At 36.4% G+C, this 18,033-nt stretch overlaps 2 protein-coding genes across 16 annotated transcripts; both read right to left on the bottom strand.

Annotated features, from left to right (window-relative positions):
• Positions 1 to 221: 221 nt before the first annotated feature.
• LOC135586537 (phosphatidate cytidylyltransferase 1-like) lies at positions 222 to 17,683 on the bottom strand. Of its 15 annotated transcripts, none has more exons than XM_065168263.1 (15): positions 14,645 to 14,787; positions 14,382 to 14,546; positions 13,788 to 14,222; positions 10,388 to 10,491; positions 9,698 to 9,951; positions 9,400 to 9,551; positions 8,247 to 8,388; positions 6,525 to 6,681; positions 4,118 to 4,165; positions 3,936 to 4,022; positions 3,113 to 3,241; positions 2,983 to 3,039; positions 2,035 to 2,118; positions 1,861 to 1,959; positions 222 to 1,649 (listed from the first exon to the last, which is right to left on the bottom strand). In XM_065168263.1, exons 4-14 carry the CDS (start codon positions 10,460 to 10,462, stop codon positions 1,870 to 1,872), a joined length of 1,275 nt encoding a protein of 424 aa, XP_065024335.1. In that variant the 5' UTR covers positions 10,463 to 10,491; positions 13,788 to 14,222; positions 14,382 to 14,546; positions 14,645 to 14,787; the 3' UTR covers positions 222 to 1,649; positions 1,861 to 1,869. The 15 variants fall into 15 exon arrangements, with proteins under 15 accessions (XP_065024335.1, XP_065024336.1, XP_065024339.1 ...); XM_065168264.1 differs by having other exon boundaries at positions 222 to 1,640; XM_065168267.1 differs by lacking the exon at positions 222 to 1,649 and having other exon boundaries at positions 1,713 to 1,959; positions 13,788 to 13,931; positions 14,025 to 14,222.
• Positions 15,498 to 17,689, bottom strand: LOC103998923 (small ribosomal subunit protein eS28). The gene is made up of 2 exons (XM_065168278.1): positions 17,549 to 17,689; positions 15,498 to 15,903 (listed from the first exon to the last, which is right to left on the bottom strand). Exon 2 carries the CDS (start codon positions 15,900 to 15,902, stop codon positions 15,705 to 15,707), a length of 198 nt encoding a protein of 65 aa, XP_065024350.1. The 5' UTR covers position 15,903; positions 17,549 to 17,689; the 3' UTR covers positions 15,498 to 15,704.
• Positions 17,690 to 18,033: the final 344 nt, after the last annotated feature.

The raw sequence follows: 18,033 nt of genomic DNA, 5'->3' as shown, positions 1-18,033 counted from the left end.
CTGAGAGGGTGCTCGCCAAGATGCATGGAGGTGGTTACCCATGATCGCCAGTGGCATCGTCGTCTGCCACCACCGACGTCCATCAACACCAACTAGAACATTAAAATCATCTTTTTACTTTTTGTTTTTGTGTTTTAGTTGATAAAACTAACGACGTCAGGATAAAAAAATAGACTTACATGTTACGCTTTTGTACTTTGGTAATTATAAAGATACTAATATAATTTAAATTAAAAATTAAAATATTAAAGATAATTGAATACAAAGAGTAATATGTAATTATCCCCTTTCCGATGTGCAGACGACGATGGCAAAACTGAAAGTTTCCTATTCTTAATCAAGCCAAATGCTCCGTGGGTTTTAGCTGTCCGACTCCAGACAGCGATCGGGCTCGATTGGTGCCGTGTCGAAACGACGACGGCAGCTGGCTTCAAGCGGCGGGGGGGCCCACGTCAAAAAGAAGCACACAAATTGTCGATCTGGACTCCGCTGGTGGCTGTCGAATTCGACCCAGAAAAGGGGTTCGTTTGCTGACGTGGCACTTGGAGGGTCCCGCTTCACCGAAAGGAGAGAATGAATCTTGGCGGAGGCTGTTGGAGGCGCCGCAGCGGAAGATGGAGGAGCCAATGATTTGTGACATTATACGTCTCGTTAGGCGTGTGGTGATGACTTCGGTGTCGCGCTCGAGAGAGGGTTCACCGAAACTAAAAAAAGGAAAAAAATTCCACGTACCAAACACGACGACTCATAGCTGATGTGACATGCGTCCAAATCATCACTGTAATAGCCGATTGCAAGGATGAAATCATACAGATAAATAGGAAGCCTCATCACAAGATTAGCAAATGAATGTAAACGAAAAAATAGTGCTAATCAAATTTTACTTCGCAGGTCCCATAAGGATTTTGAAGCTTATGAATTATGATATTAAATTCCTTAAATTGCTCATAAAATCTTGAATGCATTTAACGCGATCTAACAAAGCCTATAAAGACATACAGGTGACTAATAGAAATGCAGTACCGTTAAAGATAATCCATAACTCATCTAAGGTGATAAAGATAATCCATAAACATGATGCTCCCATGATGAATTTTTGTACACTTAGAGAATCCAAAATCATCTGATTTGTTTGTTCCATTAAATTTTGTAACAAATTAAAGCCACAATACCTCAGACCTATGTGTTTATATCATTCCCAAGGGAGAAAGAAGCATAATAAACATACATCCAGAAAGGGTTTGCATAAAAGAGTAAAATAGGTACAACATCATTAGCAAAAAGTGCTCATCCTCCAGAAAATGACGTTTTAGCATTCAATCCTCATTGTTTTCTAATCATTTCAGTGCATTACCAAAATATACTTCAATGTATGAGATTCTAGATCAATGATTCTCAGTACGTCTAATCCTCAACTTTATATAGATGCATGACACCAGCTTACTCCAACCTGGACAAACACATGCAAGAAGATATAGTATGTTTCCACGGTGCTGGACCTGATCCAGTTGCAGTCATGCTGCAAGCTAATATGGTGCAAAAACTATTTACAAGCAGTTTCAAAGATCAACAGTTTCACGAGTTCCATCCGTTCAATGGTGTATCATAAGATGGTGCCAAATATATAATGATTCTGGAGTCTGGCCATCCTAGGTTATCAATTTCAAATAGAATAGTGTTAGTAACATGGAAAGAGAGTGAATAACTTGCAATGGATGCATGAGAAGCTCAAGACTATATCAAGCTTTTGAGCAGAAGATTGTTAAGATGTAATTTAAAAAGGGCTATGCACGATTCTAAGACAATCTTAAGAAGCAGCAATAGGCAACATAATGTACATAAAACATAGGTGATAATTACACGAAGAAACTAGGCTTGCAACAGTTGCCTGGCTTGAAAGATATTCCCAAGTTGCTCATATAGAAACTGTTGCTCCTCAAAGGTAAGGTTCCTTAATATCTGCATGATGTTCAAAACATTTGGAATAGCATACCAAGGTGTGAGCAAAGGAAGGAATTCATGGAAACACCATACCTGCTCCAAAATCATCTCAACTGACAAACTTTGAGGCATGACAAATGATTGATGGTATATGTATGCAAAAACGGCCATGACCATCTGCAACAAAAGGAAACATAAGAACTTATTCGTATTATGGCAACCTGGAGTAGTTATAATTACGGGCACCAACTCAATGTCACAATCCAAGAAAAATTGATGATTCAAGTCACAGGTTGGCACTTCTGCCTACATGAGCATATTAAGTATAGCATGTTCCTTATTAACATTTGAAGAAAGAACTGAAACTCTATTTCTTAGAATCTTATTATTCTCAGCTCCTGAATTTGCCAAGTAACTTAATATTTGATGTCAAATTCTTAAAGCAGTGAAATATATCTTGAGTCAAGAGCATATAAGAGTTCTGCGATGAATAAAAGCCACTAATACTATCTTGAATAAACAATAGAAAACCAAACAAAATAAAATTCAAATGAACCATATCATGCATATTTTTTAAGCACAAAAACTTAATACTTACACATGAGAGTATTGCAAGACAAGAAGGTTAACACCATACTTAATATTTAACTTCAATGTAAATCAAACAGCTTAAATGAGCAAAAACCAGCTTTGCGTGTCCAAACCACTTCATGTTTGGGTCATTGATTGATGGGTTACGTATGGGGCTGGATTATGCTTTGTCATATAAAACTAGAAGCTTGCATCGTATGACTGGTAAACTTAGCTCAAACTTAATAAAACATATATTTCAAAACTGATGCAACACATAAACGACAGTTGCATCGAATATGACCATCTAATTTGATTGGTTAATATAGTATTTACTTAGGCTGGATTTGAGAAATGCAACATGTGATGTTAGTGTTTAATAGGAATGTAATTTCTCTAGGCACTCCAGGTAGGAGGTTATACTAGCTGGGGTAAGTAGTTGAAGTTTAATGTCAAGGACCAGCAACTTACTTGGCAATCCATTCTGTCAGTAATTCCACCATGTCCAGGAATGCTGTCACCGAAGTCCTAGAAATTGAAAAAAATAAATATTACCAAGAAGTCTTCAGGGTCCTCAAAACGTAAATGTCTAATATATCACCTTAAGTTTGAAGGCACGTTTAAAACCACTTGCAAAGAATCCTCCAAATGGTGCTATGATTGATGCAAACAGACCAAGAGCTAAAGCATGCCACTGCACAGGCAAAATTGCTACTTCTTTCCAAGGAAACTGCAGAAAAGGAAAAGTCAGATATAAATTGAAACAACTCAACAACGAGAAAAATATTACTTCCATGAATAAATCAAATGAAGAAAGACACCGACAAAACAAGTAAATCAACAAGATCAAAATTTAGAAACTATTTCATATTTCAATTAGATATGACCATAGCATTGATAGTTCTCCAAGATACTAATCAGGAATCTCAAAGATGATTAAAGACACATGTAATTTCTAAAGGTCATCATGACAACTGGTTTGGTCAATTACTCTTTACCACACAATCAACCACATAAATTAGTTTGGATTGAACAAATAAACAAATAAATCAATCATGTACTGGCAAGGGTTATTATAAGAGATGCAACTGGGTATGATTGGTATACGATAATAAATGACCTTATTCTCTGTTATATTCGGAAATTAAATAACTATTTATGTCTAAATCTCTTGATTGTTGAATAAAGTCATAAACTATAGCAATTTACAAAGAAAACCAAAGAAGATTGATTTTTTAAGGCCAAGATGATTTTTTTTTTCTTTTGCTAAGAAGGCCAAGAATTTGCATGGGCCAACAACAAAAGGGAGCAGAAAAGATAAATTAGGAGCCATAAAATAATTATTTTTCTGCAAAAAAATGAGTGAAATTAAATGCACTAGTTCAAAGATAAAAGCATATCCCAGCAGTTTTGAGTGTTTTTACCCACTGATGCATGCATCTAGGTACTGAAAAATATTCTGGTTTAAACAACGTGCCAGGATCACAATGCAGCCATCCAGTTGATAAGTCCTACAAATAGTCCATTTGGTCAGTAAAGTGGAAAAGCATCATATAGCTCATAATCAAGCTGATAATTGCTTGGATAATTGAATTGAGTTAGTTACCTTTCTAGGACAAGTAAGCCATTGGAACTGGCCCATTATATTTGCTAACTGCAAAATAACATTAAAGAAAATTAAATGACCAAAAATCAACAGTAGCTTGCTGCAAAAGCTATCCCTGTTGGTTCAGCCTCCATATACACATACGTTGACAACTCACATTCAAATATTACAAATTTAAATAACAAACAACGAAAAATTGTAAGGACGAATACCAACAAGAGAAGACTTGAATCAATGGTCACAATTAGACCCTTGTTAAAAGCTCATACAAATTGTGTTGATCAGACCGGAAAAACATATAACTGATTAGTGTCATCTGAAATATTTTTAAAATGTTACTATTTTGATATTACAAGTCCTGAATATCAATTTTTCTTTGAAAAAAAGGTGTATTTACAAGCATGGTTTCAATGCCGATCATACATATCAATCGGTATTTATCGACCTGAATAAGGGCCAACAAACGGACCATATAACTCTACAGTGGCTAGTACACAATCTGTCAAGGTGCCAAAACTGGTATCAGACTTGGGTTTTAAACCAAATTACATTGCCTCACTACGCTTCAGGTTCCTAAAAAAGTAATTAGTTGTCCTAAGTAATACATATAAACTAAAAACATTCTATGTTTTACTTGAATCCTTGAGTGAAAGTTGTAAATGAGCCTTGAATAACAACAGTGAAAAATTATTACCAGTAGTTTCATATTTTTCTTGATCACTTGATGAAATTTACTTAACCATAGATAGTAAGATTCGTTTCATCATCGACAATCTAATGTTGGAGATAGGAAAAAAAAAAGAAGAGATTTTTCAATAGGACCACTAATAATTCCTCGGAAACATATAATTTGGTATCATAAAATCATAATGCAGTGTGGTAACATATTACTGTTCATGTTCTATAAAAAGCTTTTAGAAAGGCATGGCCAATGCACAAGACTTCTACCAAATGCGAGTTCTAAGAGGGTCAATGTATGTAGTCGTATCTCTGAATATAAAGAGGTTTCCATGACTCAGACCCTGATCTCCCAAGTTGCAAGGAAGCAACTTTATTGTTATACTAAGTCCCAGCCTCTATCACAAAACTTGTCTTCTACCATGCTGAATAAATCATTGCCAAACATAAAGGAATTTCTGAATATGCACTGAAAATGTAACCAACCAGAAAATTAGTTTTTTTCATGGCAAACACTTGATAGAATGTAGTATAGATAAGGTACGTTATGATCATCCTTTGTAGCTAACACATTCAAAGAAAACGAGACTCCAAAAATTTATTTATTCGACTTTAAACAACCGATTATTACAATCAGAAAACAAGGCTTCAATCAAGAAAGAATGGTCCCATGATATCATCCTGATTGAATCTTACCAAATCTTGGTCTTTCTGAAAAAGAAAAAAACTGTATAATTGTTTTAGTTGCAACACATGACATGTTGAAAGTGTGAAGTTCCCAACTTCTCAATAGATGAATAAAATGCCCAACATTTGCATCATTCTATGTAAATACTGTTCATGATAAATACAAACAAAGACAGCTGGTCTGTTTATGTGTGCATTGTTACTAACATATCTTCTATGGCAACAAACCACTAGTTGGAACAAGATCCTATATGCCAGCCATTAAATATACATAGCAAGAGATTCAATGGCTTGATCTCTTACATTACTGAGCTACTTAATAGGTTCAAACATCTAAAAATTCTATTTTTTCTATCACAATATTCCTTCTAAAGTGAGAAAGGATTAGAGGCCTTTCATGTATATTTATGTGCCAGAAAATATAGTTTCAATTCCAACACCAGACAAGTTTAACTTGGGTTGAAAATATGTTCTACGCTTATTCATTTGTTATGCCATGTTAGTAGGCAAAATTTTAATGGTTTGAAGTAATTATTTTTTAGTATAATAAGAGACTTAAGAAGAGTGGATGAGTCTTTAATGAAGATGCTTTGCAACAATGAAATCCATCTCATTTTGCTCAAAGCCTATCTATCAACATGAGCATCTTCCCTCTTCTCTTATCTTTTCCTTTCTTTCCATTAGAATATCCTCCCTTATTCTTCAAATTTCTTCTTGCAGGTCCCTCTTGCTGTTATCTCTTCTCATCTGTTTTTATTCTTTCATTTATAATTCAGACATCAGTACATCATAAATATATATCACCAAAATGAACATAAGAGAGAGAAAGAAAAAGAAATACATTTAAGAATGTTACTAACAAAGTTCATGACATGAAAGCCCATTGTCTGCATATATACATATATGGGTCTCGCATTTCCAACAGTAGCCTAGATGCATTATCTGCCTTATATGAACTTAAAAAACTGCCTATGTAATAAAAAGAAAATAAACAGACTAAAAAGTATAATGCATAGTCAACAAACAAGTTGATGATGCTCACCATGAAGGCAGAGATCAATGTCGTGATTGATGCCCCAATAAAACCCTCCCAAGTTTTCTTTGGAGATAGTTTGATCAATGGTGTTCTCCCAAAAAAGAACCCAAAAAAATATGCAGCAATGTCATTGATAATAATAAGTGATGCTGGTAAGAGAAACCTGTAAAGGGGCAATATTCATCCTTCATAGTTTTACTACAAACATAAAACTTAGAAACACAAGAAATCTGAAAAGCATGCTAGAAATAATAGACGAGGTATTCTAAGCTAAAATTCAAAACATACAATTGAGAACACTACGATTACTCTGTTCCTGGAGCAGTTAAAAAGATACCATTCAAATATATATAATCATATAGTCCGCATTGTTCTTTCATATGAATGTATCATGGAGATGAAAAAAGTCCAAAGAAATTGAAACTGAAAATTTTTTGATATTTTCTATCTTGCACTAGAATTCTCTTTTCAGATAAGTGATGCTATACTCATATAAGTGATTTTAATACACTCATTCTATAATCTTAGGACATGACTGTTGTTATAGTTATTCTTTTCTGTACACATAACAGGTGTGTCAGATAGCAGCACTTCTCAATACTTCAAATAAGTAACAATGAAGAAATGTGTTTGAATAAGAAAGCAGATATTATCAGGATACTGTATCTTGGAGATACCTGATGGTTCTCTCAGGAGGAATTGATGTTTTTTATGTCATTATTATTAAGCATCAAATTATTGTTAATAGAGTGAAATTGATACATCTTTTATTATCTGCTATCTCCAGAGCACTATGTTCCAAAGATTAACTTCTAGTAAGTACTAGAAGCCTGCACATGTATAGCACATGAGACACTGTCATTACCCAGGATGAGAAGATAATCAATCATTTGAATATTCCTAAAGGAGAAGAAAAAATTTATCATTGATGCCTGGGTTGCATAACAGCCCTAGTTGCATGCAAGGCGAACAATGTTACAGAAGCATAGTTCCCATGGTATAACTAAAGATTTTTATTGCTGTTTCTAAGGTGCATTTATCCTATATTTTAGAAAAGAATGTCTTTCTAAAGCACTCCCATGCTGATTAATGGCTGGCATAATAGATGCCATTGGCATATATAGGCGCATCTTCATAGTTAGGAAAGAGAACTGATGGAAGTGAAAGGAAAAAGGAAGAGAATATATAAAACAATCTTAAAAGGAACCACAACATCTCCAACAATGGACAAAGAGAAGAAAAGAGGGGAGGGGGAGGTTTTTAACCTTCAGAAATTTGGCAAATTGAGATGCAGGGAGATTTTTAACCTTTTTTTTTTAAATATATAGAGAGAGTTTGAAGGGGCATTGAACAAGGGCCCTTGTTTCAGGGTGCCGATGCTCATCCAGTACAAAGACCATTGGGGTGTAGATGCTAATAAATCTGAAAAAAGACTCTTTTTTCTGTGAAGATTTGATGTACCAAATGATCAAGTGTATTGAGTCATATTAGCATTCTATTCAGTATCCATGGAGTAACAAAATAAACAATAAGTACAATCATCTAAGCTTTTTAAACAATACAGCCAAAAACTTTGATAATGCCAAAAACTTTGATAACGATGTCATACTATTTCAGAGAGAGAGAGAGAGAGATGCCATGCCTTTGAAAGTAAATTACTCTAGAAGACATTGACAATAGTCAACTTCTCATAAATGGAAAATTGGAATAAGATCAATAGAAGTTTACCAAAATATACCCTCGAATATGTTTGCGACGGTGAAAGCAGATTGCACAAATACCATTAGAAGAATCATGTGTGTCCACGCATATTGGCTGAACTGATACTTATACATCTTCTTCTTAAGTGTAAGAATAAACCACACAAAACCTATGCCACATGAAATGATATTGATCATTCCTCTAATAGTATTGAGTCACAAAACACTCCCATTATAAGAAATAAATTGCATGATAGCATTAATAGGTGATGCTTCTAATTAAGAGAGGCCAGTTGTAGACCAATGAGGTACTAACTGGGTGTACTACATGATTTAAGTTTCATGCAAAATTCCATGCAAAATTGGAAAAAAGAAGAATTTGATGCAAAATCACTGGTTCAAGAATAGAGGAGGAATCCTATCTATGGGAGTTAAAACAGTTTCTCCAACTGAGACCAGAAACAAAATGATAACAAGTTACACTTTCTCATATGGTTTCCAATTACAAAACAAAATTAACCATATCAAACTAGTTATTGTAGGATATAAAATTATTTACATAATTTCAGCAAAAGACCAACTATCAACTCATTGGCAACAGAGATGCTTTGTCTTCTATCGTCCACTCTCAAATTTAAAAAAAGGAACAATTCATTGGAGTAATCTTGAAAGGGTAATAAAATTTAACAAACACTTTCAGTTTCAAATTTTACGTTTTCAGCCTTTTTTACGATCTAGAATTGGCTTCAAAGTCAAAGTCTCATATTGAACTTATTCTTGAAAGATCTGGAATTATCTTTAGAATATATGCATTGGAAAGAAAAGATAAAAATTCTACATCCCTCTCTTCTTGCACATCATCTTGTTTTTATTTTCACTACAAATGGAATGGATTGTGTTCTTTATCACTCTATTGCTTATGAATTTGTTTACTACTTTTGTAATCATTGTCCACTTGTCCATAAAATAAGATGTCAAATTCTACTGAGGAATAGGAAAAATCTTAGGTCACCATTAGTATGTTTGGGTATGTACTAAATCAAAAGGAAAAAGATAGAAAGACAGTACATAATATTATTAACACAATAAAGCACATAATAAGCAGATGCCATAATAATGTTATTACATGAAAATGCCTTGTTAATATGACAAACATTGTGAAAACTAAAAGAAAATATAACCTGCAATATACAGGAAATAGCAAATAAACATCTGATATTTAATAAGGCCGCTAACAAGCTGATACAACAATTTATCTGAAGTCACAGTGTTGACAAGCTGCCGGCTAAGAAAGCGCCCGTAAGTAAACAACACTGCAGTGAAGAAAAAATGCCTGCAAAGTGAAAAATAAAAAATCATACCACATTAGTGCCAACCTCAAAGTCTCCATTTACCAATGAAGAAAAATTACAAAAAATTAACAGAAGCTATTCAAACCAATGGAACTGCAAAAATAGCAAAACGAGACCCAAGATATACCAATTTAACAGCCTAAACCCTGGAAGCTGTCTTTCTTCATTGGCTCTTCTGAGTAGATTAAAAAGCTCCTTGGCCATAAAAATTTGGATGACGACGATCAACGCCCATATATAGAGATGGCCCATATAGATTATAAAAGTGAAGCCCCCTATCATCCACACTGATGAATAAGTACGAATAAGCATTGATTTGTATTTATTGCGGTCATTAACAAGCAATTTTGATCCATTTGCTTTATTTGCATCTGCAGAAACCTGAAAAGAAAGATTTACATTCTCTAAATGTTTCATAAAAACTATAATGATATAACATCATACTATGCATCCAGTAAACAAAGAAAATTTTGATTAATTGACAAAGACAAAAACAACAGATTGCACCCAACAACAATTTGCTGTGTATCTCTTTACGGAAAATGGTAGTCTCATAGCAATATGCATATCATTCCATCCGACACCTGATTTGCATTAAGTTCACAGCAACCCCACAAATGAAATATAGGAAGACATAAAACAAATTAAATTAAATGCATCAATCATATCAATCCATCAAAACAATGATTGTGATGTACGCTACCAGACATTTCAAAAAATTAAAACCTAAGCTTCTTAACTTGTGTACATCTGAAAACCAAAGAATATTAGTGAATCCACATTTGTTAAACAGAACATCAACAATGCAGCAACCCACCTCACTAGGGCGTTTACGATGTCGAATTCGTCCCAAATAATTTGGAGTGTCACTGGAGCCACTGTCTTTATGCATGGCAACTTGATTCTTCGTAATCCACCAGGCTAACCAAAAATGACAATATAGAAGTTACTAAGAAATTAAAAGGTATGTATCTAAAAGGTATATATCCTAAAGCGATAATTTAGAGAGAATATACCTGAGATAGATCATAATGAAGTTTGTTTTTAAGCACACTTTAATGCAAAAGACACATAAAAGTAACAACAGGAATATAAAGAAATAAAACAGTATACTCCAATGCATACTTTTAGATAATTCTCATAAATTACTTTCATTATAACAGGCTTAAGAATTAAAAGAATCTCTCTTTAGTGAAAACAAAGAGAGGATGCATCATTTAAATTGATTACACAAGTACAGTCTGAAGCACTTATTTTATACATAGTTATATTCCAACATGTAATGAAGTAACAGCTAATGATAACTGAACCATGCGGGCTGATACCTACACTTCTTAAGAGGATATTAAGCCATATGACAAGTCCTAACACAACCACAGGTTTGCGAACAAGAAAAGCGTGGGATACCATGCCAAATTGGATCCTGTACAGCCTTTCTCTGCTTACGCATTGACCCTCCTTGATCCAGCACAGGAACCTTGTGTAGTGAGCTGTTGTTTCTTTACACACAATACGCAATCCTTGAAACCAGAAAAAATGGAATGAATTCTTACACATGCAAAGGCACGTCTAGTGTTGATAGCTTACCAGCATCAAAACCCTCTATTGGAAATGCGAGACACATTAAGCATCTCAACATGCCATAGACAACCTACTGAACCATTCATCGTAAACATTGCATGACATCTATCCAAAAATATATTTGAAGGCAAATGTATTTTATATGCTTGTTGCATGTGCACTAAGTTTATACCAGTGATTTCAATAGGCGCTCGGGCGCTTGCCTAGGCGCTCGGGCCAGGCGAGGCGAGGCCCGAGCGCCTCGCTTCATGTCCAAGCGCCTCGCTTCAACAAGGCGCTGCCTAGGCGCTCGCCTGAGCCCAGGCGCGTGGCGCTTCGGACGAGCGCCCGGGTTAAACCAGGCGATCGAACCAATGTTTCATGTCTGGTTTGATCTCCGGTGCTTTAGTTGGTTCAATCGAACCAACTAAATCACCAATAGGCTCCCTCTCGCGATTTCCCTGACTTCCCCAACCCTAACACTCGCGATTTTGCCATCGAGATTTCTTCTCCGCTTTCGTTGCTCTTTGCTGCCGTTGCCACTGTCGCTACTCGCCGCTGCCACAATCGCTGCTCGCCGACTTCTCACCGCTGCCACAATCATCGCTCGTCACTACTGTCGTCGCTCGCCGCTCCCGTTGTCGCTCGCAACTCCCGCTCCCACTACCGCTATCGCTCGCGGCTCCCGGTGCAGCCGTCGCTCACCGCTCCCGCTCCAGCTACCGCTGTCGTTACCTCAACAGCCTCGGTCTTCTCACACTCTTCTCACTATACTATTAACAATATATTAATAGTATACTGCTAACTGTATACTAATAATAGTATTTTTATTTATTAGATTAATAATATATTATTTTGATTTAAATACTATTAATTTTTGTTTATTTCAAATTATTGTTAAGTTTCAGAATAAATGGCAAGTGTATAGAGCAACTCAATAGATTTGATGTAAAATTTTATTGTTTTAATTTTTGAGACTTTTTATTAATATGACATTGTAATTTTGTACCCGATTTTCTTAATTTAATAACATATTTTTTTAAAAAAATAATTATATTAATTATATTATATATTTTTATATTTTAGCGCCTCGTTTTGCTTGGGTGAGCGCCTAGCGCCTCGGACGTTTTTGGACCTTAGCGCCTTTTGGCGCCTAGCGCTTTTTAAATCATTGGTTTATACATGACCTATAAAATTTGGTCACTCTGACACATCTACAAAAGCAGCCACATAAAACACTATTTAAATTTAAACCATATATAATCAATGGCAAAGACATTTAGCACATGTACTCCATGACTTACCACTACTTTTTACACCGTCACTATCTTGTCATCCCCCTCAATTAATGGTCATCAAAAAACTCCCAATTTCTAAAGAAATCTCATCCTAGACAAGTGTTAAAATCAAATAGAAAGACACTCATGTTAATGGTTCATATCACTGAAGATGCAATTCTATCATAAATCTCCTAGATTATGATTGATGCCTTTTAATTATTCTGTCAACTTTCCTTAACTAATTGTCACTCCAAAACTACAATAATTAAATAGCGTCACCTGGGGGTCAGGTAAATTCAGCATTACAATATTGTTTCTAAGGACATCATACTAATCCCGTACTAGTTGATAGGTAGCAATGTAGTTTTGCAACATCTAATTCGAGTAACCACCGAATGCAAACAATCCAGAGAGAATGGATCTTGATAGGTAGATTCTTCAGAATCTTCTTCATCTCCTATCAGCTCAAAAATCATTGGTGTCAATGTCTGTTGACAACTATGACTCCTCTTAAGTCACAACGACTAGTGAGAAACCAACCATGCAGTAGATTGAAAAGAAAGGCAAAATTTCTTGAGATTGACACTGCCCAAAAGTGCTGATATACGTCCTAGAATGTGTATAAGAAACTTAAGTGTAGTCAAACATGCTAAACGCCAAAAAGCACCACGGTCCCAAAATGTTCAAAACGCTAGGCACTCGCTCGAGCGAAGCAAGACACTCATGAATATTATAATTTAAAAATTATATATCATGATTAATAAAAACAAACTAAAACTAAAATAATATATCAAACTTGCATTCATTTAAAATACCAAACCACATTGTTCACTACAGCAGGCAGCTGTTGTTCTCAACTGATCCAGCGCACAATGATGTGCAACTTTCCATGCACTAAGTTGTATGTTATGCATGTACAGTACCTCCTAATGCTGTTCGAACAACATCAGGTGTCCAATGAATTCATACAAACGAAGGCACAGACCGACTTTATGTGGGAATGCTGAAATGCTATTTCCACTAAAAGCTTTCCACCCAATCAACAAAACGTAACAAACACTCATTGCATGCATACTAGATTCTTGTAAAACCAAATTCCAAACCGATTACAATTGATCGGGAAGAAAACATAACCTTTAGATATTTCATAGAAAAAAAATCCAGAACTCAAGCATAAAAACATCCAAAGAAACAATTCCAAATACTCAAAATTCGACACATCAAAATTAAGGGAAAACGAGGTTCGTAGGACGGTAGAAGGGCAGCGGTGAACGAAGAAGAGGGGAAGAAGGGGAAAGAGGGAAAGAGCGGGGGAGACGGGGGACTGCGGTGAACGGGGCAGAGGTAGGAGGGAGGAGGAGAAAGAGAGAGATATACCTGGAGGGAGGGGAAGAAGCCGCCGCCGCCGCTGCCGCCGTCGTTCGCCGGTGGGAGGAACTCCGCCGCCGCGAGGAACGCAGTGGGGGAAAGAAGGACTTCGGCGTTAGGGCACAGGCGGGTGGTGGTTTCTGCGACAGATACCTGGTTCAATCGAACCAGATGAGTTTTTTGCTTCGACTCACGCTCGAGCTGGCCTAAGTTTAACCAGGCGGGCGCCCGGCCCTCCCAGCGCACCTTTAAGTGACAGAGGCTCGATCTTTAGTTCCGTCTCAGAATAGCTTGATGTTTCGACCAACAAACATCATCAACCCTAGAGTTCTGCTTCCGCAGCAAATTCTAGTAGTGACGATTTCGAAGAACAAACCATCGTTGTTCTCCTTTTTTTTCCATCTTAAGCATCTATGACCCTTCAAAACAACTCACGGCTACACCCTGTAAGTAACTACAGATCAAAAAGGCGAGCCAGGACACAAAGCACCGAAGCAAAAGGCATCCAGATACCCACCACAGACGACCCTGCGATAGAAAGTTCCCAGCAAGGAAGGGCAAAGACAGCCCGAAAGAGGGAGGAAAAAGCGGCTCCAATCTTACCTTTCCCTGAAGAACTCGCTCTCCGCCGCTGCTCAACAAGAACAACCCTGGTAGCGGAAAAGAGAAATCACACCTATCACAAAGGACAAACAAGATTGGTCTCTGGGTGAATCGATTACTAGCTAAATCAAACCCGCCGCCGACCCTTTCCCAGCAATTCCGGAGCTGTGGGGGAAGGGAAGTCAAACCAACGATGAACAAAAAGATGATTGCCATCTCCGCAAAAGAAATTGGAGTAATAGCACCAAAGATTCGACTTTTACCTCGGGGGAAGCAGGGATGACCGTCTCGGGAGCGGAAGTCGAGCTCTCCTATCTCTTTGGGCTTCCTCCAAATGGATTTGGGGAGAGACGGCCACTGAATGGCAGATTTAACACAGGTGTGATGTGATGGCAGGAGGAACGGTGCCCGTGATATTTAGACGGGTATTTTTGCATAACCACCCTCATGTAAGTAGTTAATTACGTAAAGCGAATAATTGCATTACTACTTTTATAACTTAGGTCTATTAAAAAGTTGGAATCATAAAAACACCCCTATAGTATGTGCTATAGTTTATTTCGAAGGGTACTGATGTGATTGCAAACACAAGAATAAGGAATATATATAATATATAAAGGGGAATTTCGAAATTCTATAATTGTAGTGGGTTTATATGCATTAAAGGAATAAGGGTTAGACAATACATATATTTATAATCTGTTTGTTTCTCGGAATATATAAAGTGGGAAATTATATGGTGTATAATTTACATCAATATTGTTTTCTGGAAGAAGTGTCGGAATGACAGGATTACCCCTAAAGCATGTCGTTGCAAGGCATTGGAGTGGTAGTGGTGTTAACCATGCTAATATAAGGGCATATCCTATGTAATTATATTTTTAGAGGGCTTATATGCATAAAACGAAAAAAAAATGATACTTCTTCATGTGTATATTGTTGATTTCTATATTTAGTTATTCAGTGAATTTTAATAGAACAGAGATTAAATTTGTTTAATGAACCTTTTAATTATTTACTCATCGATGTTAATAGATCAGACTAAAGATCAAATGGAGAGTGACATAATAGTTGTTCTAATTCTAGTAACCAAAAAGAATTAGATGCGACGGATCAGACACAAGTACCACATTTTCAACTTAATAAGCACCAAACAAAATGATTCCAAGAGTTCAATAAAAGTGATAGTTGTGGCAGTTGGTCAAGCTAGCAATGGTATCACAAACCACACCAAAGTGCCACAATTGGGCAAATAACTAATCTACCACAAAACTGCATCATGTTCATGTGCACATCCATGCAGGATTCACCGAGGGACTCCGATCAGCGCAACCTCCTCGCTTCCCTTTCGGACTCGAGGAGAGTGAGGATGTCACCTTCCCTTACTGGACCTTTCACGTTCCTCATGATGAGACGATTTTGATCATCCAAGAACTTGACCCTGACCTGAGTCACTTGACCTCTGGATCCGGTACGACCCATCACCTTGACGACGACTGCAAGCTTAGCTTGAGTATCCATGCTGCAGAAAGACAAGTTACACAATATGATCAGATAAGGTATTGGTGGATCCTGCTATTTTTTTATGAAACAAAAGCAACATAACTATGGAAAAGAGACGAAACATAATAAGCAGAGCATGTCCAACGAATTAAATGTTGCAGTTGAATGGTGCAGATCTTGGTTGAAGAATCACATGGTTCAGGTTTGTAACGTTGATTTAGCACAGAATAGCAGTAGAAGTCATCAAGCATGACCTTTTAAAACAAATAAAGCCTTTAAAAGACAAACTAATCCATCAATTACAAGTAAAATAAACACAAATATATCAAAAGGGAAAATGAAAATCTATTGAATTCTACCAACAAACCTTAAGATGGTTGGTTCTTAGGATGTACTAATCCTCATATACATTGTCAATAACCAGTTCCTTGTGTCAATAAGAGGATGAAATTGTACTGAAACGCTCAAACATTGATACACAAGTCTCGACTAAGACTATGATTGAGATACAAAAGATATTGCATGGAGTTTGAAAGTTACATAACAATGCCTCAAAGAGGAACAGAAGGGGAAAAAAACAATACCTAAATTAGTTCAAAAAGTTGAAATTAAAATTAAAATGTCTAAGCAGACATTCCAAAGCATCCTACTATTTTGATTTTGAATATGTACACAAGCTGTATCCTAATAGTAAGAATTTCAATCTTTTCAAAACCATTAGAATACATTTGAACAATCAAGTTCTAAAAATCCATTAATTGTAGAGGCGGCGCAGGTGCAAGAAACTAATTTTTCAGGACAAATTAGCTTGTCAGCAGTATAAATGGCAAAGGCAACACCGTGATGTTAGTCGTGTAGACAGCAGAAGACTTCCTTCAGAAGATGTTTAAAAACCACAATTTAGAATAACTAAATCTTCCAAAACATTATGAATAATTCTGATAGGTTCTAGGGATTTTGTCACTCATATAAATACATACAGCCATTATGGTATATAATCTTTACGTCTACAAACATATAAAGAGCACATACATATGAACATAAAAATAAATGCCAGTACGGATCTCAACATCATATGACAAGGGTTCAAGCAGCAAAAGAAAAAAAAATAACACCAAGAAAAACTCTTTGCTTCTGGCAAAGCCTGAAACTGACATCAAAATAAACTAGATTAACTATTTCAACATCTCTCTTTACTTCGATCAATTGCTGTAGTGTAATAATGACCGGGCAAACTTTGTTAAAAGGGGTCACAGGAACCAACTCATGCCTAGGGAAAAATTAGCAAATTAAATATATGGTTCTTGTTCAGTATTATGTATAACAAGGCATGGTTTGTTGAAGAAAATTAAGACAAATGATTCATGTTGCTTTAGCACATACATCAGTAACATGAAAAATTAAGTCTCTTCTAGCCCAATACGCTACTACTCCAATCAACACTTAAGCTAGAATATATCTAATACAAGAAGAAGTCCGAAAAGGAACAAGAAGCGCTGAGCTTCAAACCCAAAAAACATTAAAAAAAAAAAAGTGAACTTTTACAATGATACATATCAATCCCCAAGTCCCTTGATGAATTTATCGTAAACAGAGTAGCCTAGGGAACAAGTTGAGAGAAATAACAAGAGGACACATCGAAGAAACAAATTCTTCTTCCTAACCTCTCAAGGACCGCCTCCGGAAGAAGCCTAAACCGTCAGCTGAGAGCGCGAACTATGGAGACCGAAGCAAGACTTACTCGTAGTCAGATAACGAAAAGATCGAGTTTGGAGATGACAAACGAGGATCGACAAGGGTGAGCAGGCACGCACGTACCTCGGATGCAGCGTTGGCAGAACCCTAATTCCTGGCTCTCCTTATATACGGTGATACGACACATTAGCATCCTTGGATTCACAGAATTTACGGTAATACCATCGTCACTCCCCTGCGGGTTGGCGTTTTTGACTCGGATCCACATCCCAGATCCGATTGGATCCGACCCGCTCCTGGTCTCTTAACCCACCAATTCTTCCCACTCATTCTTAAACATAGGGAATAATTCATAATTCATTTTCAACAACTTGGAAAAGGTGTAATTAAACATAATTCATTTTAATTTGAGCATTGATTCCTAAACACTCAAGCTTATCATTACCAATTCTCT

The sequence above is a fragment of the Musa acuminata genome, chromosome BXJ3-9 (assembly GCF_036884655.1).
Source record: "Musa acuminata AAA Group cultivar baxijiao chromosome BXJ3-9, Cavendish_Baxijiao_AAA, whole genome shotgun sequence".
In the NCBI taxonomy this organism is placed as follows: Eukaryota; Viridiplantae; Streptophyta; class Magnoliopsida; order Zingiberales; family Musaceae; genus Musa; species Musa acuminata.
Note: the sequence above shows the minus strand (reverse complement) of the source record. Positions and strands in the feature narration are given on the sequence as shown.